The sequence below is a fragment of the Colossoma macropomum genome, unplaced genomic scaffold (assembly GCF_904425465.1).
Source record: "Colossoma macropomum unplaced genomic scaffold, Colossoma_macropomum, whole genome shotgun sequence".
NCBI lineage: Eukaryota > Metazoa > Chordata > Actinopteri > Characiformes > Serrasalmidae > Colossoma > Colossoma macropomum.
Genome location: NW_023495456.1, coordinates 2,436,177 through 2,459,222, shown reverse-complemented (window position 1 = coordinate 2,459,222; position 23,046 = coordinate 2,436,177). Strand labels below are relative to the sequence as shown.

The 23,046-nt window shown below is 40.7% G+C and overlaps 1 protein-coding gene across 1 annotated transcript; it reads right to left on the bottom strand.

The window, feature by feature from the left end:
- Positions 1 to 2,207: 2,207 nt before the first annotated feature.
- tent5bb (terminal nucleotidyltransferase 5Bb) lies at positions 2,208 to 22,705 on the bottom strand. Its single transcript, XM_036562600.1, has 2 exons — positions 22,296 to 22,705; positions 2,208 to 3,799 (listed from the first exon to the last, which is right to left on the bottom strand). The coding sequence occupies exons 1-2, from the start codon at positions 22,455 to 22,457 to the stop codon at positions 2,789 to 2,791; spliced, it is 1,173 nt and encodes a 390-aa protein (XP_036418493.1). The 5' UTR covers positions 22,458 to 22,705; the 3' UTR covers positions 2,208 to 2,788.
- Positions 22,706 to 23,046: the final 341 nt, after the last annotated feature.

Genomic DNA, 23,046 nt, shown 5'->3' with positions numbered 1-23,046 from the left:
GTATTGCTTGGGTTGTGCTAGATGGTGGCTATGGTATTTTAGGTGTTGCTATGGTATTGCTTGGGTTGTGCTACATGGTTGCTATGGTATTTTAGATGTTGCTACGGTATTGCTTGGGTTGTGCTAGATGGTTGCTATGGTATTTTAGGTGTTGCTATGGTATTGCTTGGGTTGTGCTAGATGGTTGCTATGGTATTTTTGGTGTTGCTACGATATTGCTTGGGTTGTGCTAGATGGTTGCTATGGTATTTTAGGTGGTTGCTACAGTATTGCTTGGGTTGTGCTAGATGGTTACTATGGTATTTTAGGTGTTCCTATGGTATAGCTTGCGTTGTGCTAGATGGTTGCTATGGTATTTTAGGTGTTGCTATGATATTGCTTGGGTTGTGCTAGATGGTTGCTATGGTATTTTAGGTGGTTGCTACGGTATTGCTTGGGTTGTGCTAGATGGTTGCTATGGTATTTTAGGTGTTGCTATGGTATTGCTTGGGTTGTGGTAGATGGTTGCTGTGGTATTTTAGGTGTTGCTATGGTATTGCTTGGGTTGTGCTAGATGGTTGCTATGGTATGTTAGGTGGTTGCTACGGTATTACTTGGGTTGTGCTAGATAGTTGCTATGGTATTTTAGGTGGTTGCTACGGTATTGCTTGGGTTGTGCTACATGGTTGCTATGGTATTTTAGGTGTTCCTATGGTATTGCTTGGGTTGTGCTAGATGGTGGCTATGGTATTTTAGGTGTTGCTATGGTATTGCTTGGGTTGTGCTACATGGTTGCTATGGTATTTTAGGTGTTGCTATGGTATTGCTTGGTTTGTGCTAGATGGTTGCTATGGTATTTTAGGTGTTGCTACGTTATTGCTTGGGTTGTGCTAGATGGTTGCTATGGTATTTTAGGTGTTGCTATGGTATTGCTTGGGTTGTGCTACATGGTTGCTATGGTATTTTAGATGTTGCTATGGTATTGCTTGGGTTGTGCTACATGGTTGCTGTGGTATTTTAGGTGTTACTATGGTATTGCTTGGGTTGTGCTACATGGTTGCTATAGTATTTTAGATGTTCCTACGGTATTGCTTGTGTTGTGCTAGATGGTGGCTATGGTATTTTAGGTGTTGCTATGGTATTGCTTGCGTTGTGCTAGATGGTTGCTATGGTATTTTTGGTGTTGCTATGGTATTGCTTGGGTTGTGCTAGATGGTGGCTATGGTATTTTAGGTGTTGCTATGGTATTGCTTGGGTTGTGCTAGATGGTGGCTATGGTATTTTAGGTGTTGCTATGGTATTGCTTGGGTTGTGCTAGATGGTGGCTATGGTATTTTAGGTGTTGCTATGGTATTGCTTGGGTTGTGCTAGATGGTTGCTATGGTATTTTAGGTGTTGCTATGGGATTGCTTGGGTTGTGCTAGATGGTGGCTATGGTATTTTAGGTGTTGCTATGGTATTGCTTGGGTTGTGCTAGATGGTTGCTATGGTATTTTAGGTGTTGCTATGGTATTGCTTGGGTTGTGCTAGATGGTTGCTGTGGTATTTTAGGTGTTGCTATGGTATTGCTTGGGTTGTGCTATATAATTTTATTGGTATTTTAGGTGGTTGGTAGTTGCTTGCTAGCATATCGCTAAATGGTTCCTCAGCTATTTTAGGCATCTGTCACTCCAAATCTGTTGACCAATAGACACTGCAGGTGAACACCCTTTTCTAAGACCCGCCCCTGTTCAAAAGTGCCAAAAGTCTAAAGCAAAAGAAAAATTCAGAAAAAAAGTAAAATTTCAGAGGCAAAAAATTATTAGCAAAATCAGCAAACAGAAAAAATGAAAGCAAATCTGGCAAAAAGGAAAAAATATACCCAAATGAGCAAAAATGAGTAGAAATCGTTTTTTTTGAAAAAAAAAAATAGATTTAATTCTATTCATTTTCGCAACAAATTTCTGACATTTTGATACTGAATATTTTGCTTGAAACTTGAGGCACAAAATAAACTCCATAATGCAGTAACTTATTTTCATGTAAACACCTTGCTCAAGCATGTGTACCCAAACTTTTACATGCAATATACTCTGTGTCCTGGATTTGTGTTTCTAAAAAACAGGAAAACGAGATCTGGAATCATTTTCAACCTTTTAATGTCTTTTTAGAAGATGTGAAGAGGAAAGGCCCTGACCCTGAAACATAAAAATATACTGTACAGTAGCCCAAAGGATGAAAATTCCACCTTTTACACACTTTTCTGTTTGTGGTCGGTTTTCAGGCACTTGGGAATCACAGAAGTAACAAACATTCCATTCAACTAAAAATCTTTGGTCCTCAGAAGTTCAAATAAGAGGGAGGAAATCTGGAAACCACAGACAGAACTGAACACAGCTTTCGGCACAAGGCTAGAATCCAGTTGTTTAGATTTCGTTTTTCTCCACAAAGAGCGAGGCGCGTCTTATAAGTTACAAACATTTCATGTCAAATACAAATGGAGTACATGTGAAGAAGTAAACTAGAGAAGTACTCTCCCTCTATCTTTAGCACACTGACCAAAGTCTTCAAAGTCTCAGAGGAATGTTCAAGGAAACAACACAGAACGGCTCGAACCAGTTTTACAGTACAGCAGAGTTCATTATAACTTAGTGAGGGGAAAAAATGGGGACGTTTGGCAAAAAAAGACGCATTTAAACGTCTTTCGTCTTCTCCCGACCGGCTGCTACGGAGAAGGCCCTTTGTCCTGCCCTTAAACAAGCTGATAACCAAAAAAAGCAATCTTTCCTTTACAAAACCGAATAAGGACGCTGTGGTGTCCTCCCGTCGCTCAGCTGCAGGGCAGCCACGTCCGGTAGGGTACGGGCGAGTGCACGCGCGCCACGTAGTAGTTGCTGAAGTTGACGTCGCGCACGTACGGCGCAGGCTGGTAGTAGCAGGTAACGTTGGCGAGGGCGGGGATGGCGTTCTGCTCGGCCAGCGTGCGCAGGGCCAGCGCGGAGATGAGCGCCAGCGTCTGCCGCCGCTCGTGGCCCATCAGGCACACGGTGCTCTCGTCCACCACGCGCCGCAGCGTCACCAGGCACTCGTAGCGCTTGTGCTCCATGCCGTTGAAGTGGTTCTGCAGGTAGGCCTCCAACTTCCTCTGCTGCTCGCCGATGTCCGAGAAGTCGATAAAGAAGCGCGAGCACATGTAGCGCTGCAGCGTCTTCATCTGTGCCTCCGAGGCGGGCCGGAAGCCCCGCACCAGCAGGTGGCAGTATTTGAGCAGGCCGCCACCGCGGATCTCCTCAGGGCTGCGCGTGGCGATGGTTTTGGAGCGCAGGTGACCCAGCGCCTCCTCAAAGTCGCCGTACATGCTCTCGCCCAGCACGGTGGGGTGGAAGCTCTCGGACATGGGCGTCTCGGAACAGCGGTCGAACAGCAGCAGCGAGTCCAGGCCGATCTGGAAGGAGTCCACGCTGAACTCGAACTGCCGCCGTAGCGAGTCCACGAACTTCAGCTCCACGTTCTTGCCCGTGTTGTTAGACAGCGAGATCAGGCTCCAGCGGTCTGTGTCATTGCACACCTTCACCAGCTTCTGCACGTACGCCTCCTTCAGCGTCAGGGCGCCCATGCGCTCACGGCTCACGCCTGGCGGCAGGAAGTCCAGCAGGCTGTCCAGCACCACATCCTTCACCAGGCGGAACGTTCTGTCGTCGGTCAGGCTCAAGCCGAAGATCAGGTCCAGATCCTTGTAGCCCAGGCCCGTGTCCTGGTGGAGAACGTGGCTCGCCGCTGAACCGTTGAGCTTCACGTCACGAACGACCACGCCCCTCTCCTCCAGCCGGGCCCTGACCACCTGAAAAGGAGAAAGGAGAGGACGGTTTTACGTGATGAACGATCTAGGCTCACTTTTGTCACTTGAAAACTAAACTGCTGAACGAATTCAGGAAAACATCAACTGCAGTTTTTCTGACCAACATTGAAATTTCAACTTAATTGCAATTCTCTTCTATAAATTAAGTACCAGAGGTCACTTATATAAAACATCATAAGTGAATTTTGTCTTGGTGAGCTACGTAAGATCTTTAAGTGGAAAGTGCAAAAATCTGTAAATAATTGTAATTTTTTTTTGTAGCTTTAAATCTATACCTTAAGCATATAACTTAAAAACACCTAAAATCATTTACATAAGTGATCTCAGGCCTTTTCTTTCTCCATGAAGTCCAACACATCCATCTGGACTCGAAGCTTCAATACTAAATGTACTTTGACAGACTCACCAGCCGATGAGCTCTGAGTTATCAGACAGCAGTTTGAATGGCTGCTCTTGCTCATGGCTGTTCTGCTCTGTGCTTTGTTAACCTGCTGTTTTCCAATCTACGTATTTAGGTTATTATATTTTCTCTCTTGACTTTTTACCAAAATGGGAACTGTGAGCTGATGCCGATCAACAATGCCGATGCATAAACATCAGTGCATTAAGGAGATGACAGTGCATTGTGAAGATTAAGCGTTCTATTAATTATCATACATGATGCAATTTCCTTGTTTGAACACTTAATCCATCCACATCAAACTGTTTGGAACCGATGAACACAGATCAATAGCTCACTCCAGCACCCAGCACTGGAGTTTTGCACAATTGTGGGCAAAATACTCTGAATACCAAAAATCCTAAATGTGTTCAGTAACGTATTCCATTACAATACCTAAAAAGTAGCACATTTAGAATATATTTACAATACATTAGGAATACATCATGGAAGGCCACATTGGAAATACTGAATTTTTAATCTATGCTGCTCCCTCAATACCCAGAGCAGGAATCCAGTACAGCACAGATTATCACGCACAAACACGTCCACTACTGAGATTATTAGTTTGGTCGACCCTCAAAGAAGAGTTTATTAACACTGAGATTAATAACTGATCACATTGATTTATCAGTCTACTCAGGCTTTAGCAGAGCTCAGTAACACTGAGATTAATAACCGATCACATTGATTTATCAGTCTACTCAGGCTTTAGCAGAGCTCAGTAACACTGAGATTAATAACCGATCACATTGATTTATCGGTCTACTCAGGCTTTAGCAGAGCTCAGTAACGCTGAGATTAATAACCGATCACATTGATTTATCAGTCTACTCAGGCTTTAGCAGAGCTCAGTAACGCTGAGATTAATAACCGATCACATTGATTTATCAGTCTACTCAGGCTTTAGCAGAGCTCAGTAACACTGAGATTAATAACCGATCACATTGATTTATCAGTCTACTCAGGCTTTAGCAGAGCTCAGTAACACTGAGATTAATAACTGATCACATTGATTTATCGGTCTACTCAGGCTTTAGCAGAGCTCAGTAACGCTGAGATTAATAACCGATCACATTGATTTATCAGTCTACTCAGGCTTTAGCAGAGCTCAGTAACAGAGATTAATAACTGATCACATTGATTTATCAGTCTACTCAGGCTTTAGCAGAGCTCAGTAACAGAGATTAATAACTGATCACATTGATTTATCAGTCTACTCAGGCTTTAGCAGAGCTCAGTAACGCTGAGATTAATAACCGATCACATTGATTTATCGGTCTACTCAGGCTTTAGCAGAGCTCAGTAATGCTGAGATTAATAACTGATCACATTGATTTATCGGTCTACTCAGGCTTTAGCAGAGCTCAGTAACGCTGAGATTAATAACCGATCACATTGATTTATCGGTCTACTCAGGCTTTAGCAGAGCTCAGTAACGCTGAGATTAATAACCGATCACATTGATTTATCGGTCTACTCAGGCTTTAGCAGAGCTCAGTAACACTGAGATTAATAACCGATCACATTGATTTATCAGTCTACTCAGGCTTTAGCAGAGCTCAGTAACGCTGAGATTAATAACTGATCACAATGATTTATCAGTCTACTCAGGCTTTAGCAGAGCTCAGTAACACTGAGATTAATAACTGATCACATTGATTTATCAGTCTACTCAGGCTTTAGCAGAGCTCAGTAACACTGAGATTAATAACTGATCACATTGATTTATCAGTCTACTCAGGCTTTAGCAGAGCTTTTTATTCCAAGCACAGAGTTCAGTTTTAATGTTGTGCAAAATTGCAAAAAGCACAACTGATTCCTGAAAACATTCCAGACTCATATATTCTTGTACAGGAGCTCAAAATAGTTTTATATAGCTCTGATAAAGCCAAGGAAAGAAAATTTATAGTTCATCCAGAGCACATTTGGGACATCAGCATCACCTTAAGTGTCTCACCACATATAAACACGTCTGCCCTCAGGCCAACAGTTCATCTGTGACTGTTTCAAATGAGGCAGGTATCTTTACATGTCTTCCACAGACACTGAGGGATGGAAAACACTGAATAATCTTTCTGCTTCTCTCTGTGAGGCACGGAGGCAGAATTTAGTCTCTCTTCCACAAAGTGCACCCCCCCAAAACCTCCCCCCACCCCCGCGATTTGACACAGGTGAGAGACTCAGCCGTATCCCTTTACGTCGGGAGGGTTTCGGTTCTCTGAAAGCACGCGGATTATCCCTGGGAAATGACAAGTCACTGCTTGTCTTTGTTTAGGAGCTCCTGGCAGCTCTCTCTCTCTCTCTCTCTCTCTCTCTCTGAGCGAGTGCCACAGACACACAGTTCAACCTGGTTCACTTTGAACTTTGCTGAACTTTCAAACCCAGGTTCAGGGTTAAGTAAAATATGCAGCCTCGATATAATGGTACGCTGATACTCTGCTTAATGAGCAGGTGTGTAGATCTCTACCAGAGATTCACTTTTCTTCTCCATTCTTCTAGCACTGCACTGAGACTGCAAGACTCTCTAAGTGGAATGGCATCTTTATGAAGAAGAAGTGAGTCAAAAGTCTTTGAAGCTCTCTGTAATCTATGACAGCTGAAGAACAAAAGGAAATAATCAAAAAAAAACCCAAAGCCCTCAGTCTGAACAGGTGTATCTACCTGTGACAGCTCACACTAGTCTGTGAGTACACCTGTCAGAACAATCAAATATGCACACCTACTGAGAGCTCTGACACACACTGTTAGAGTGAGAAGAACAATACAGACAAAAAGATTAAGGCACTTTCACAACGATATGCATCACCATTCAGTTTTTATGAAGTTTGTAACCAAGCTAGTTTTTACTGAGTCAGAACTGTTCACAGTGGTGGTGATAGGAACCAGACGTCCACCTCTAAAAGCTCCCTCACAGAAAGTTCCTACATGAAATGGTTATGAATTCACTGCCTGATGACTGAGACACTGTTTTATGATAGTTTTGAGAACTTAAACTCCATTCATGGTGGAGGGATACATGCAGGGCGCTGTGAGGCAAAATAGTCCCCAAAGAAAACTTATTATTAAAAATAAAAATAAAACATGTCTATATTTGTGTTGTAGTCATGGCGACCCCTGGTTCCTATCACCACCACTGTAAAGACATCTGAACCATTTCACACCAAACCACTCTGAATCTCTCTGATTACATCTCACATATAATGAAGAAAAAATGGAAGGAAAAAGGTAAAATAAATGAATAAAATAATAAAATATTGGGCTGCCACCCAATCTGCTATACATCACTTCTCATTATGCAGGTTATGCTGTTACGGTACATTGGTCCTTGCTGTTGTTGTTGTTGTTTACACGCTCTATAATTGGTCTGAATGATCAATGCCGTTGTTCAGTGCACTAGAAGTGCTGCTCATGACCCATCAAACACTCAGAAAAGAGTATCACAATAGAGTTTCTCACAATAACGATAATATATGGTCATCTCAGCCAGCAGCTCTAGACAGCTTCCCCCAATAAAGCCAGAGTAAGATCAGTTTCAGGAGACATTCGGGCCAAAATGAACAGACGATTATCACTACATCTGTTGTAAGCATTGCTGCAGTGTTTCTAGCCTGAGATTTGATGATGTAACTTGAAGGTGGGAGGAGCTTTTGAAAAACTACAGCTACTCTGGGGCAGATTTTTGAGGGTGATGATGAGAAAGAGTTCTCACCATGTTGGGGAAGCAAACTGAGAACTATTAAAAAGTTGATTAAATATAAAGTCATGGTTTCCGCTATAACAATGTTTATTAATAGAGTAATATATTAAGTAATATAGTAAGTGTGTGGGTGTGGAACACACCTAGCAGTCCAGCAGGGGATGCTATTAGCATAAAGTTCTGTCCATGAACCCACACCAGCAGGAACTACAAAAGTTTACTGATGAAAGATATCGAGTTACACTTGTAAAAAATATGGGTTCTTTAGTAGAGAACATGGTTCTATATAGAACCATGAACACTCAAAGAACCCTTTATATAATTAAAGGGTTCTTTGCATTGTGAAAGGGTTCTTCAGATTGATGAAGAATGTACTGTACTGAAAAGTGTTCTATATAGCACCGAAAAGGGTTCTTCTACTGTTACAAGCTTGACATCGTAACTACAGAAAAATGCTTCTTGGTGCTATATAGAACCCTTTTAAAAACCGTCCTATACAGAACCATCAGCACAGTACATTCTCCATCAATGTCAAGAACCCTTACCATTTAATCATGCAAAGCGTGCTTTAAGTTTTCACGGTTTTATACAGAACCATTTTCTCTAATAAAGAACCCTTGAAGAACCATCTTTTTCAGAGCGTGCTCAGTGTTATTCATACGATTTCCATTAAAGAAACTGTCTCCTCATTATTCACCACCATCACTGTAATATTTCATCATCAACATTAACACACGAAGGTGATCAGAGGGGCGGTGGAGATCGAGTCTGCAGCGTCTGAGATCTTTAAAACGCAGAGTTAGAAAAGAAAATCATCTCACAGTGAAAGCAGCGTTTTACAGTAGGAAATAAATGGAGCTCATTATGCTGGTAGTGAACTATGCTGCTGACTCAGCTGCCTAAAAACCATAGAAACGGACCTTAAACAGAAGTGAGGACCCTGTTGGGGTTCATCCTAAAGTTAGGACAGGATTTAGGAGGTTTAGTCTAGTTAGCACCAGGAAGACGAGCGGTCAGTATCTGTGATTGTGTTGGCCTCCTGTAGACCATGCTGGGTCTTGTTAGTGTTGTAAGAGACTCCACAAGCACAGCAAGCCAGTCTACTCCTCCCCAGTGGTGCCCCCCCCCGACTCTCTCTTTCATTCATTCATGAATTGAGGCTGCTTTCCTGCCTCCCACCGTTCACCCACCCTCCAGCAGCCTGGTGGCCTATTTGTCAGCACAGTTACACAAGCGTCCTGGCAGTGCGTCCCTCTCGGAGGCTAAATGCCATGCGACCGTTTCAGCACTGCAGATACGGGTGAAAGCTCGGAGCAACTTATCTCAGTGATTATTGAGTTACAGACAGGCACACGGGCTGCTGGGATACTGCTCACCGTGGAAAATGACACATTTTCCAGTAAAAGGCCTGAGCCTTTCAGATCGGGGTGTCTTTCAATAGACGGCCTGACTCTCATATCAGTTTCGCGGGTGAAATTACAGGGTTCTGAATACCCAACCAAACTGTTACTGGAACGCCGTATTCCTCCGGGTTGTTTTCTTTCCCCAGATAGGAAAGTGTTTATGTTGGTAACCCAAAGCTTCCAAACAGACAGTCGTGGAGTGAGAGAACGTAACCATTATACGGTCACTCGTCTGCGCCGGACACTCTGCTAGTAAAGACACTTTAAGACTGAGCGCTATTTCAGTGTATATGAAATGAGTCACTGGTGGAAACACAGAACTCCGTCCTTCAGTTTCTCATTTCTCTTCTCATGTGTTTATGATTGAGCTCTATTCTTAAAGCACTTCACCCTTAATGAGCTCATTTTTAAAACACTTAAGCCCTTTGTTTTACTTCCCTTTTATGTTTTTATTCCACTTTATGTAATTTGTACTTTCTTGTAAGATTTTTATCTTTTATTGTTTTTCACTATTAAGCACTTTGTTTTCATTTTTCCTTTTGATGTTCCTTTTGCTTTTAATTATGTAAAGCACACTGGATTGCCATTGTGTATGAAATGTGCTATATAAATAAACTTGCCTTGCCTTAAATGAGGCCTGTACTGGTAACAGATTTCCACCCTGAAGCCCATCTGATAGAGCTCGTTTTTATTTGCGCTGTTGCTGCGACTCCACAGCCCTATTTAATAACACATACGTCTTTTAAAAGGTGAGTGCCATAAAGGCTCTCTTTATAAAACCAAAGTAATTTCCATCAGCTGCCATGCCGTGAATATGTTTACCACCGAAGCACATCGAGTGTGAAGTATCATGTCAGTAAGATGTGCTGGAGAGAAGCCAACAAAAGCAACAAAGCGGAGTCGCGTCCACCTTAACTATCATGTTCTAATAAATACAATAATTAACAAATATAGTAAAATTTCATTCTAATGAAGCTCATTTTTTCCACTACTATAGCTACAGTCTTAAAAAAACATTCTTCAAGGGTTCTTTAGTAAAGGAGTGAAGGGAATGGTTCTATTTAGAACAATGAACACCCAAAGAACCTTTTGTTGTACATGGTTCTATATAGAACCTTTCTAAAACACATAATTTCTAATTTTTTCTGAGACCTGAATCTGTTTTGACAGTTATGAAATCTGCCTCCAGCACCAAGATTGGTTCGGTATAGCACCAAAAACGGATCTGCTATTATTACAATGTCAAGCCTGTAACAGTAGAAGAATCAGTTTTGGTGCTACATAGACCCAAATGCAACCATTTCACCACACAAAGAACCATTTAAGCATGAAATGGAATTCATGGTTCTAGATAGAACCCTTCCCATTACTAAATAACCATCTTTTTTAAGAGTGTATAACAAAATGCACTGCTTTTTAAAAGGAATAAAAAAAAACTTATGGTGAAATTTTAGCAAGTTGTCCGGTAATTTTGAGATGGTCCCTAACACTGAAGCAGTATAGTGAAAGCGCATTCTTGGTAAAATACAAGAACATAATACTAGAACAGTTCTGCAAAAGTTGTGGCAGTAGTTTGCTGTTATCTTTAATAATATAATCTTGTAAAAAAGAATAGAACACAAACTCGAGGTCACTTAGCTGACCCTGCCTTTTTCTCTGAAGCTGTTTCTCCTGATGTTGCTTGAAAAGCAAATGTCAACTGATTGTAGAAGAGCTGAGACATAATTTCTCATCTTTTCGGTTTTATCCGACTCTGTGGTCCAAGGATGTTCTAAAGTGTGCACCATATCTGCCTGCAGCACCGAGCTTGTTTAACCAGCTCAGCTCAACAGCTACGTTTACAGAACACTCATCTATATTAGATATGATAAATGTAGCATGGAATGTAGATCAACATCATCAACGTGTTTAACAACAGTTCAGGTAAACAATAGTTCAGTTTGTGTACTTTTACTTCGTTTGTGTAGTTTGTATTACTCTACGCCACAAACACACACTCTTAAAAAAAGATGGCTCTTTAAAGGTTCTTCACTAAAGACAATGGTCTTTCTATATAGAGCTCGCATGAAATTTGCTTGAATGGTTCTTTGCATGGAGAAATGTTTCTTTACATTGATGGAGATTTCTATATTGTATATGGTTGTATATAGCATCAAAAAGGGTTCTGCTATTGTTACGATGTCAAGCTTGAACACTTTTTGCTGCTAAGAACAGCAGCAAACATTCTCCATCAATCTGAAAACCATTTCACCTTGCAAAGAGTCCTTTAAACATGCAAATGGTTCTTCGCGGTTCTCTATATAGAACCATTTTCTTCACTAAAGAAGTCTGTGTATTTCTGCTGTTAAATGCTGCCATGGCTGCCTAAAGAAACACTAACCACAACCCCAGTAACCAAAAAGTAACAGAACAGAAAATAAACAGGTTCTGTATAGACCCTGTTTGAAAAGAGGTCTGTAGAACACCAGAAACGGTTCTTCTATTGTTACAAATTTGACATCGTAGCTAGAGCAGAACCTTAAAAAGGTGCAGCAGTTACACTCAGGCCTGTAGAGCTGCCAGAACGTAACTGCTGCTTCATTTAAGGTGGAACGGAAAATTCAAAGAAAAAGCTTCCAAAATCAGCTTAGTAGAAAATCAGACATGAAGCATTTAGCAGTGTTTCTGTCGAGGGTTAGAAAGCAACAGTGACTCACATTCATCTGTATATTGTTCAGTTTTGTTTTGAATATATAGAATAATAATAATAATAATAATAATAATAATTCCGATGCTCTGATACTCTGGGTATGAAAAAGCGAAGGGACATGCCATAATACGCCACTGTTAACCTACAAATGTAGGTTTTACTCAAAGCATCTAAAACTGATTTCTGTGGCATGTTTCGTCACATTTTAAAGCACGATTACTGTTTATTTGCTGACTAAATAAAACATGAAATGTGGCCTGCGCAAGGGTTACAGCAGAGTTTACATATTATATTTCTTTTTTCTAAAATTTGCAGAAAGGCCTGGGCAGCATCCAGTATAGGATGTGTTAACTTATTTTCACTAAGAAAATCAACAAAACACATTTTTCATTTGACCGGTGGTGCTCAGCACCCGACTGTACATATACCGTGATATTCACTGAAACTGTCAGATATACAGGAACAATGGGTGTGTGAAACAGCAGTGAATAGGTTTTTACTGTCAGCGCAGTAACTGATTCCGCCGACTGAGACCTGCAATTATTCATAATTTATTTTTCCAACCCGAACAGACTGAAAGCTCTATTTGCCACTGAGGTTCCAAAACACCTGGAAAGGGAAAACCGGGAGAACACTTCCCCCGACCTTGTTCTGGAGACTCATAAAAAAAGCCGCAAACACACTGGCCCGTCTGGTGCTGACAACGCCTTGGCGACACACGTTCTGGTGTCCTGGTCTGGTTTTCCAGCTCGCGCTGGCCCTGTCCTGCTCCTGCACTTTATTTTAGCACATGATGGTAGGAGTGCGTGCTTTACGGGTCTGGGGTACGGGCCAGAAGCACAGAACCTCACTGCACCCTGGACACCAATTGGTGCTCTGGGCAGCCAGTCGCGCTGCACTCTGCCAAACAGGAGGGATGAATGAAGCGCTTACGAGCTCGGTCTCTGGCACCAGAGAGCACAGGAAGGCAGCAGGAACTGGGCAGGAGGGTTCTGAGAGTTTCCTGCTGCTTTTTTAATGTTTTCTTCCTTCATTTATTACTTCCTGATTGCAGACTTTGGGTATTATTCGCAACAGCAATGCTAATGTTGCTAATGTAGTAAACAGCCTGTAATGAATATGATTTGTGTCTAATCTACTGGCAGGTCCCAGCTTTAATTATGCTAATTATCTCATGGCATTTCCACCTAAACTAGCATTTAATATGTTATTCTTTGTGTTGTGCAGCAGTACATCCCACAGCTTCGTAAGTTCGACAGAATTCAGGACTTTGTATCATTTTCATGTTTTCATTCTTTGTTCTCTCATGCATGCATTATGCAAATAGATCACAGCCATTGGGAATCCCTGTGGATTCACCTGATCCTCAGTGCTCACTGAGCCAATAAATACAACCAAGCTAGCATTTATATAACTTCTCCCTCGGTCACCCAACATGATCATTAAGAAAACAGCAACCAGAGCCGGGTTTTTATCTTATCGTCAGAGAAAAGGAGCCAAACTGAGGTTAGATTTACAGATAGCCAGGCTAACTTTAGCTTGTTGTCCTCCTCGTCGTTTCTGTGGTTTGAGTAAGACATTCTCTCCACTGAAATGATGATGTGAAGACACGAACTACAGCAGACAGAAGACCCCAAACTCCCACCATGGTGGGAGCTGCATTACTACAGTGATCAATCTTCAGTTGCAACAAGTTACCAACAACCAAAGTACAAGATCAGAAGGACGTTTTAGTCTTTGAACTGAAAAATGTTGCTCTATAGACACTTCAGGCCCACTGAAGGAGGAGAGCAAGCATGTTTACAACAGATGTAGTGAGTGTTCATTTTTAATTTTGGCCCTTTAAAGAAGCAATTTGCAATTTATTATAGATATCTACTGAAGTTAGCATGCTGACCAGCTAGCACTGGCCCGTCCTGTCTCATAATACCACTTTGCAACTCAAGAGGCGACAGTGAGTCCCTGCAGTGTCGAAGTCTGCCATCAGTCCAACACGAGAGGATGAAAAAGTCTTAGAATTTAAAACATTTAAAACAAAGAAAAGTTACAAGAAGGAAAATGAAGAAATACTCATGATTTCTAGGACAAACACTATGAAAATGTGAAATTCATGTTAAAATTTCAAAGATCCTACTGTTCACTCAGACTCCTTTGCTGGTAATATCAACTGTAATAAAAATAACCTTGTGTTAAAACAGAAGTTTTTTTTCAATAGTGCTCTCAGACTTTCGGTCCCCAGTGTTTACTTTAATATGGGATTTACTCAGCAAACTGTGTCTTTCACTGAAACAGAACTGCATCTACTCCTGAGGTTTAAAATGGTCTAAACTGCAAGCAATGACATCGGTTTCACAGCTTATTGTGGGTCCTGTGAACACTTAAGCACTTACTTAAAATCCTCTGGAATGTTGTTACTGTCTGAGAGTGCTTATTGAAATGAAGCTCGCATTCAAAATCCAAGACCATTAAAACTGCACTTAGAGCAAAACTTACTGAGGAACAAAACACAGTGCAACATTCATACGAATGCAGAGCAGTGAAACAGTTCCAGGTGAGTTATAAAGTTGAATTTGGTCCTATATGTTAGATTTTATTATAAGGTGAAAATAAGAGCTCAGCTGTAGGAGAGAATATTGCATTGCTGCATTACTAAGTTATTACAGAGTTTATAAGGTGCATTTGCAGCCTATTGGAGGTTATATTGGATTGTATTTTCTTTCAGAGCCCAAACCGTGGCCTGTCAGTAACCCCACCCCCTCACCCCCCCTCACCCAATGAGAGAGCAAACCAAAAGTTTTAGAAGCACAAAGTACATCAAAAATTATTCTGGAATGTTTCTGGAGGGAAAATGTTGTAGTGCTTATTCTGTACAAAATGTGCAAAAGTAGAAAAAAGGAACACTCTAAACACAGCTCCGCAGAAATCCATAGCAACGGCCTAGCAATACCTTAGCAACCACCTGGGATAGCATAGCAATGGCCCAGCAACACCTAAGCAACCACCTGGGATAGCATAGCAACAGTCTACCAACACTTTAGCAACCACCTGGGATTGCACAGCAACAGACTAGCATCACCTTAGCAACCAATCTGGGATAGCATAGCAACAGCTTAGCAACACCTTAGCAACCACCTTGAATAGCATAGTGACAGCCTAGCGACACCTTAGCAACCACTTGGGATAGCAAAGCAACATCCTAGCAACACATTAGCAACTACCTGGGATAGCATAGCAACAGCTTAGCAACACCTTAGCAACCACCTGGGATACCAAAAAAACATCTTTGACTCCAACTTAAAATTCAATCATGAACTTTTCGCTTCTAGTTCCATTTATTATTTCTGGTCTAAGTAGTGAAGCAACAACATGACTAATTAAAAAGAAAAATAACAATAAAACATAAAAACAGAGTGTTTATTTCAAAACAAATGAAAAGGATAGTTTTTGTAAAACATCAGCATTTATTGAAGTTACCAGCCCAAGGCTTTGATCGAGTTTGGTTCCCTTAAGAACCCCTCAGTAGACTGAAAGCTCTTCTAATGACCCATACTTTGAAATGATATGTGCAGTTATTCAATATAGGATTAAAGGTTCATACCAATTTAGGATTTCTTCTAGAACAGTACAAGGCAAGAACCATTTAGGAACCATTTCTCCCAGGTGGTTACTAAGGTGTTACTAGGCCATTGCTATGGTATCCCAGGTGGTTGTTATGGTGTTGCTAGGCCATTGCTATTATATCCCAGCCTGTTGCTATGATGTTGCTAGGCTGTTGCTATGATATCCCAGGTGGTTGCTATGATGTTGCTAGGCCATTGTTATGGAATTCCAGGTGGTTGTTATGTTGTTGCTAAGCTGTTGCTATGATATCCTGGGTGGTTGCTATGTTGTTGCTAGGCCATTGTTATGGAATCCCAGGTGGTTGCTATGGTTTCCTAGGTTAATAGTTAATAATGAAGAGCTGGATGTGGTTTGAGCAAGTTGAGAGAAGTTTTGTAGAAATTATTTGGGTGACTACTGACTTCTAGTGTTTGTTAGCTACATTAGCCTCGTAGCTCCAACACTACACTACAGAAGCAAAGTTTGGACTTCAAACATGTCTTGGCTGATCAACTACATCTTGGGTCAACTGAACACTGTAATTTTTAATTGAATTATTCAATTAACTGTTACCAAAAGAGCATTTTAGCCTTTCAGCGCCACAAACAGAGCCAGAAAACCACCGAGCACCACAGCGCCTCTCGGTGTAGTGATGATTTATGACCTCAGGGATCAGATTTTTATGACTCCTCACTCAGTAAGAGAGACTGAAAACTGTCATTACTTTTCACCCGACAGGCTCGGCTTATCTTTCTACTGACAAACAGCAGGAAGAGATCATATACAAAACCACACTTAACATAAAGAGATCATATCTGACTCTCAGCTGTTCTCACATTTCTTCCTGGTGTCAGAGATGTTTGGGCTTTTTTTCACTCCACAGTCTAAAGAGACAAACAGACAACATAAACACAAACTTCACTTAACCCATTAATGTCCAACCACTACACTTAGTTTGACGAGGAAAAATGCAACAAAAGTGGATCTGATTGATCTAAAGAGATGATTTAGTTTTAAAAAAAAAACTAAAAGTGACCATTCGATTATTTTTATTACACATAACTTTCATGCTTTTATTGAAAATATAGATTTCTGCCATTTGTTTGAAGTCGGCAGTCTTGTGACTAAAAGATTAGATATGGAAAATGATAATAAATTCCTCCTAATCAGAATTCTTTCTTCAGATTTGTGTTCAGAGAACAAGGACCAATGGGAATTTTACATTTCAGTTATAGACATTATTGCTGTAAAGAGATAATATCAATAATAGCTGGGCAATAGATCATTAAAGCATTAAAGCAGTCTGCACGATGCACACTGCAAAAAAAAAAATCTAAAAAAACATACATGATGTAAAAAAGATATAAGTGCTCATATTAGGCAAAATCTGGCAGTGTGATAGATGATATAAGATTTCTTAACACTAGTTAGAAAATATGTAATATAAGCACCACAGATTTTGTTTCCACTCTTAGGAATAAAACGCAGGGACACTGCACTGCTGCTAAAACCTTACACTTCATTCTCGAATTAAACCCCATTAGCCGAGTCTCCTCACCAAACAGCACAACCATCAGAACTTTCACCTTTAATGACTTCAGATCACATCATCCAATTCTGCAAACCTCAACCACTAAATTCACTGCAGACACTTTTAAATACCACCTCAGAGTCCCTGAAGTGAGACGATGAGAGAGGAGTTAAAACTCCGTTCATGAACTTTTCACTCCTAGTGTCATTTACTGTTTGTAGTCTGAGTGGAGAAACAACAAGACTCACGAAAAAATGAGTTTAAGATGAAAACAGAGTTTAGAAACAAACGAAAGAATGATAATTTGTACAATATCAGCATTTATTCAATCAACTATCAGCCCAAAGCTACAGCAGAACAACTTGTTCTCTCCAGAATGTTTCTGGAGGAAAAATGTGCAACACAGTACCTCAGAGATCCACAGCAATGTTCTAGCAACTCCTTAGCAACCACCTGGAACAGTATAGCAACATCCTAGCAACACCTTAGCAACCACCTGGGATAGCATAACAACAACTTTGTCAAGCCAACCTAAAATTTGTTCCTGAACTTTTCAAGTTTCTTTTACTGTTTCTGGTCTGAGTACTAAAGCAACAACATGACTTATTAAAAAAAGGAAAGCTGGCAAATAATTAGCATAATTATAGCATTAATTTAATCAACTGAAGTGAGACGATTTAAGGGGAGCTACTTCTTAAATCAAGTGAATAAATCTTGAATTAATATCATAACTACTGATACAATAATACAACAATAATAATAATAAAAACCTGTTTGAGGGATGTTTTGTGCCATAAATTACATAAATTAAGGTAAGACTGATCATAGTAACCAATTTTATAGAACAAACAAAATAAACAAAAGATTTATCATCTTCATATGAGCGTTTCACTCATGAAGAGTTTGTTTTTTGTGGCGTAAACGTCACAGTTATATATCACCGCTGTCTAAACAAAACCTTGTATCTCCATTTCTGTCATTCTTTATTTTTTTTACATTATCTGGAAATGCCTGAGTACTTTCACTTACGCTGAAAATTAAGAATGTTTTCCTCCTGTAAAGGTCCTTTTTTGGAGGTCTGACAGTAAAGATATGTACGTTCTTAAAAAAGATGGTTCTTCAAGGGTTCTGTGTAACTCTGTAAGTTTTATAACAGTGAACAGAAAAAAAGGAAAAACAAACAAAATAGAGTTAAAACTTCAAATAACGTGTATTTTAGCTTAAAGAGTTTTGTGCAGTTCTCTTTTGATATCATGGTTAATTTTCAATTAAAACTGCAACAGAAATTAAGCTCATACTTGTGCTACTGTGGTTTTAGGGGTTAATCTATAAATACAGTGTGTAGAAATATTAATTGAATCACAGTGTATTAGCTGAGTTTGAACAAAACACATTTTTGATAGTATTTTTAAAATGTGGCTTCTTTTGTCTGTTTTTATTGACATCTCGTGCATCATCATTAAAAAGTGGACTGAAGTATCGTGACATTGTATTTCCGCAATATCGTCCTACCCTAACAGCCCCTGATCAGCACTTTCAACAGATCTGCCTCTGAAAGCGCTCAAGCTCCCTCAGAACCCTCCGTTCTGCAGTACCCACACCGCCCCGAGCTCCACGTGCAGCGTTCTGTTTTCCATCAGTGGACAGAGGAAGGAAAGGTCTTACTGAGGAGATCCACTAATGTTTAATGCAGATGCTGCTGCAAGCGTCCCGAAACGGCCCTTCTGCCTCAGAGGCAGGTTTTATGAAACCTGTTTTTATACCACTGACTAAATGTGCCGTATATCTTTTGTCGATGTTAATGATGCGAATAGGCTTCCTTGAATCTGAGCGGCCATAAATAAACAGAACCGCATGAAGGGCCATAGCGTAATACGCAGCGTGAGGGCTTTATAAGTTAGTGCACTGTTAAAAGGCACGTTTGGCTACTGTACGTTTACAGGAACATACATTATATGTCCAACCGTTCTTCAGAGGACAGTTCCACTGCTCCACAGCCCAGTCCTGGCGGGCTTTAGACCTCTCTAGCCCACGCTTGGCTTTGGGTATGGTGACCAGAGCATCCCGTTCTATTGGTCAGTGCTTTTCTACTGTACAGGCAGCGGGTGCACTTTAACCCTCTAAAAACTATTTTTAAAACATAATGCACGCACATCCATTTGTTGCCATGTGTTGCCCTGAGGCACCATTTTATTGCAATAAGGCATTCAAGAAAGATTTTTTTATTTAAATATCTGGAAGGAAACTGAGCAACTACACCATCTGTTCATCTGTAAAAACTGTAAATGCAACAAAAAAAAAAAAAAACATTTCTGCTTTCACATTCACACCAAACAGTCCTTAAAACCATAAATAACCATTAATATCAGGATAAAATATAAGAAGTTGTAAAAATACAAATAAAAAGTAGTTTTAGTAATGCAATGTTGCTTTTAGGCAACAAAGATGTTTTAGCAGCTTCTGAGTGTAGTGTAACTTAGATAACACTGAATATGAACTTCATACGTTTAGTAGACGTTTGGTGGAATGAAAAATGATGAAAACTTCTTTCTTCTGCTGGAAACTGTCCAGTGAAGAAATGTCTCACTTGCAACCTACACTGAGCCAGAAACACATTTTTAAAAAAAGCCCACCAGTAGACGATGTGACCAAGTGCAAGAACTTTATTGGTTTATTCAAACTTTCCCTTCATTATTAACCCTTTCATTGTCATTAAATTAGTATTATGTCTTTGTAAACACAGAAAATGGATTTGTTGCCCTGAGGCAACACTGTGCAATAAAGGGTTAAAGGCAGGGGCACTGTGAAGGGAGAGGGGGTGGGGGGTGCAGGGTGGGGGTTGGTGGTAGGGCAAAGATTAGATTTCCAAGGGCCCTGAAGAGACCCAAAGTTTTGGGTGTTTAAATTGAAAATTAAATTAATTAAATTTTAACCTGAAATACTTAAATTATTGAATAATAATTAAAGACTCTTTTTAGATCCTTTGTCAAGAGCAATGCATCTCACATTCTGTCACCAGTGTCCATCGAGAAAACCAGTAAACACCATATCTTTAGGCCTTAATACAATGGTGTGCAAAAGTTTGGGCGCCCCCAGTCAAACTCTGTGTTTTGTGTAAATAAGTGAACACACACTCTACAGAGATCACACTGCTGCACATTTTACACACAGTTACTGCTCATTTAATTTAACATAAAAAGGTGTGTGAAAAAGTAATGGCACATTTTATATTTTATGTTTCAATGTAAAATATAAACCCACATTTTATGTTTAAAAAAATAAAAACACTGCATGTTATTATTTATGACTCGGAACACCAATATAACATATTTAAAAAGTGTGCTCTTCAGTAAAGCCAGTGGTTCTATGTGAAACCATGAACACTTGCATATGGTTCTACATAGAATGTTTATGAATAGGCATCTGCTATTGCTACAATGTCAAGCTTGTATACATTACACTCTTAAAAATGATGGTTCTTCAAGATGGTTAGTAAAGAAGATGGCTCTGTATGGAACCATGAAAACTCAAAGGACCCTTTGCATGATTAATGGGTTCTTTTCATCATTAAATGGTTCTTCAGATTGATGGAGAATGTGCTGTAGATGGTTCTATAAAAAACATTTGGAAAAGGGTTCTATATAGCATCCAAAAGGGTTCTTCTATTGTTATGATGTCAAGCCTGTAACAACAGAACCCTTTTTGGTGCTGTATAGAATCATTGCAAGAACCATTTAAGCATGCATGTGGATCTTGATGAGGTGAGTGTTCATGGTATATAGAACCACTGTCTTTAATTAAACACCTTTGAAGAAGCATCTTTATATGCACCTTTAGAGTCGAGGATATGAGGATCAAATATCGGTATCGGAGGGTGAAAAGTGGTATCGGTGCATCTCTAGATTCAATGCTGTGATACGTTCTGTTGCTGCTAAGGGCAATGAGGCGAGGCAAGGCATTAAATTACAACTAAAGTGGCTGAATTTACTCATTTTAAGGGCTGTCCGGATACTTTTGGGTCAGAACTTGCCCTGGAGAACAATGGAGACAGCCTGTGTGATAATCTAAACATCACACGTGGCCGTTTCCGACGGAGCTGTCCCTCTGCTGCACAAATATGTCATCTTTTATGAGAGACTGGACAAACAGTAGCTGCCTGAGAGTCTCTCCGGATGCCGGACGGCAAATCGATTAAGTCGGAAAAGCGATTGCGCAATAACAGCTGGAACCCAACCAAGAACAACAGAACTTTTTTTTTCCTCAAACCTGGAAAAGACTGGACTCTCTAATATCTCTATTAACTGATCTATCTCAATAATAATAATGATGTCTTTCTACACTCTTAAAAGAGATGGTTCTTCAAGGGTTCTTTAGTAAATGAAATGGTTCTGTTGAGAACTATGAGGTCTATATAGAACCATTCGCATGCTTGAATGATTTGGGATGGTAAAACAGGTCCTCAGATTGATGTGGCACCCAAAAAGTGTAAGTCTAACAACAGCAGAACCCCTTTTGGTGCTATATAGAACTATTTTCAAAAAGGTTCTATATGGAAACGTATACAGCACATTCTCCATCAATCTGAAGAACCATTCCATCACAGTGAAAAACCATTTAAGCATGAAAGGACCCTGTATGGTAATAGGACCATTGCCTTTACTAAAGAACACTTGAAGAACCATCTGGATGTTCTAGTCAGTCTATGGAAGAACTTTTTCAGTGGGGGTCGAGCACTGAGCATCAAGTAAGCATTGATAAAGAACAAGAAAAAAAAAAAGCATCATTCTTTTTGGAACTTTCAGTTCCACCTTAAATGGGGCTGCAGCTTCTTTTTTTGGCCAGCTACTTCTTTGGAACTTTCCGTTCCACCTTAAATGGTGTAGCAGTTTCACAGCTTTTTTTGGCCAGCTTCTTTTTCATGGAACTTTCCGTTCCACCTTAAATAGTGCAACAGTTACATTCTTGCGCCTGGGTTGCCAGAATGTAACTGCTGCACCATTTAAGGTGGAACGGAGAGTTCCAACGACAGAAGCAGGCCAAAAAGTAAGCCAACTTTAAGCAATGTCTACAGCCGTCTGGGCTGAGCTTCTGAGGGCATCTGACCATGGTTCCTGACCTGTACGATCTGCCTGGGCTGGACGGAGAGCGTGGGGAAGTTTCCGCGCCCGTGGATGGGCACACTTTCGCCCAGGATGGAGTCCAATCGCTGCACCTGCTCCCAGGACAGGACGCAAAACCTCCGGCTCTGCTCAGACCCAGATCCCTCCGCCGAGGACATGGCCAGCTAAGTTCTCCGGGGAGAATAAGCGAAAAGGCTGCGAGGAAGGCGAAGCTCGGTGTGGGCTCAGACCCCCTCGGTTACAATTCCCAGCTCGACTCGACTCGGCTCAGCTCGGCTCGGCTCGGCTCGGCTCGGCACCCAGAAACGTCAATAAAGTTGAAACATCGCTAAAAATGTTTTAAAAAAGACCAAAAAACCGAACCGCCCCCAAAATCCACTCCGCCTGGGTCAGCTGTTCAATCAACTCTGCCTGCTCCGCGAGCTCAAAGCGCTTTAAACGAGCTCGGATTAACATACGCAGCCTGATTGGCTGACCGGCTGTCAGAGCGCTGGCCCTGCTGCACACGCCCACTTCACCTGCGTCACAGGGTGCGGTGCGCTCATTGGTCGACGCAACTGAATGTATTAGCGAGGCCAGCCAATGGCAGCGCTAGAGAGAGAAAGCACTTGCAGAAAAATAATGAAAAATACTAATTCTAATAAAAATAATAATAAACTTTTTTATAAGGCAGGTTTTATACATTAATACAGAGCAGAAAAGTGCTTTATATGTGAACAAATTCTAAAAGTAAAAAATAAAATAAAA

What these genes read in the sequence shown, in the direction of transcription:
- tent5bb (XM_036562600.1), bottom strand. Translation starts at nt 22,457, where the DNA reads ATGTCCTCGGCGGAGGGATCTGGGTCTGAGCAGAGCCGGAGGTTTTGC. An exon ending in AGCCCAGGCAGATCGTACAG is followed by an intron (nt 3,800 to 22,295) that starts GTCAGGAACCAT and finishes TCTCCTTTTCAG; the next exon opens with GTGGTCAGGGCCCGGCTGGA.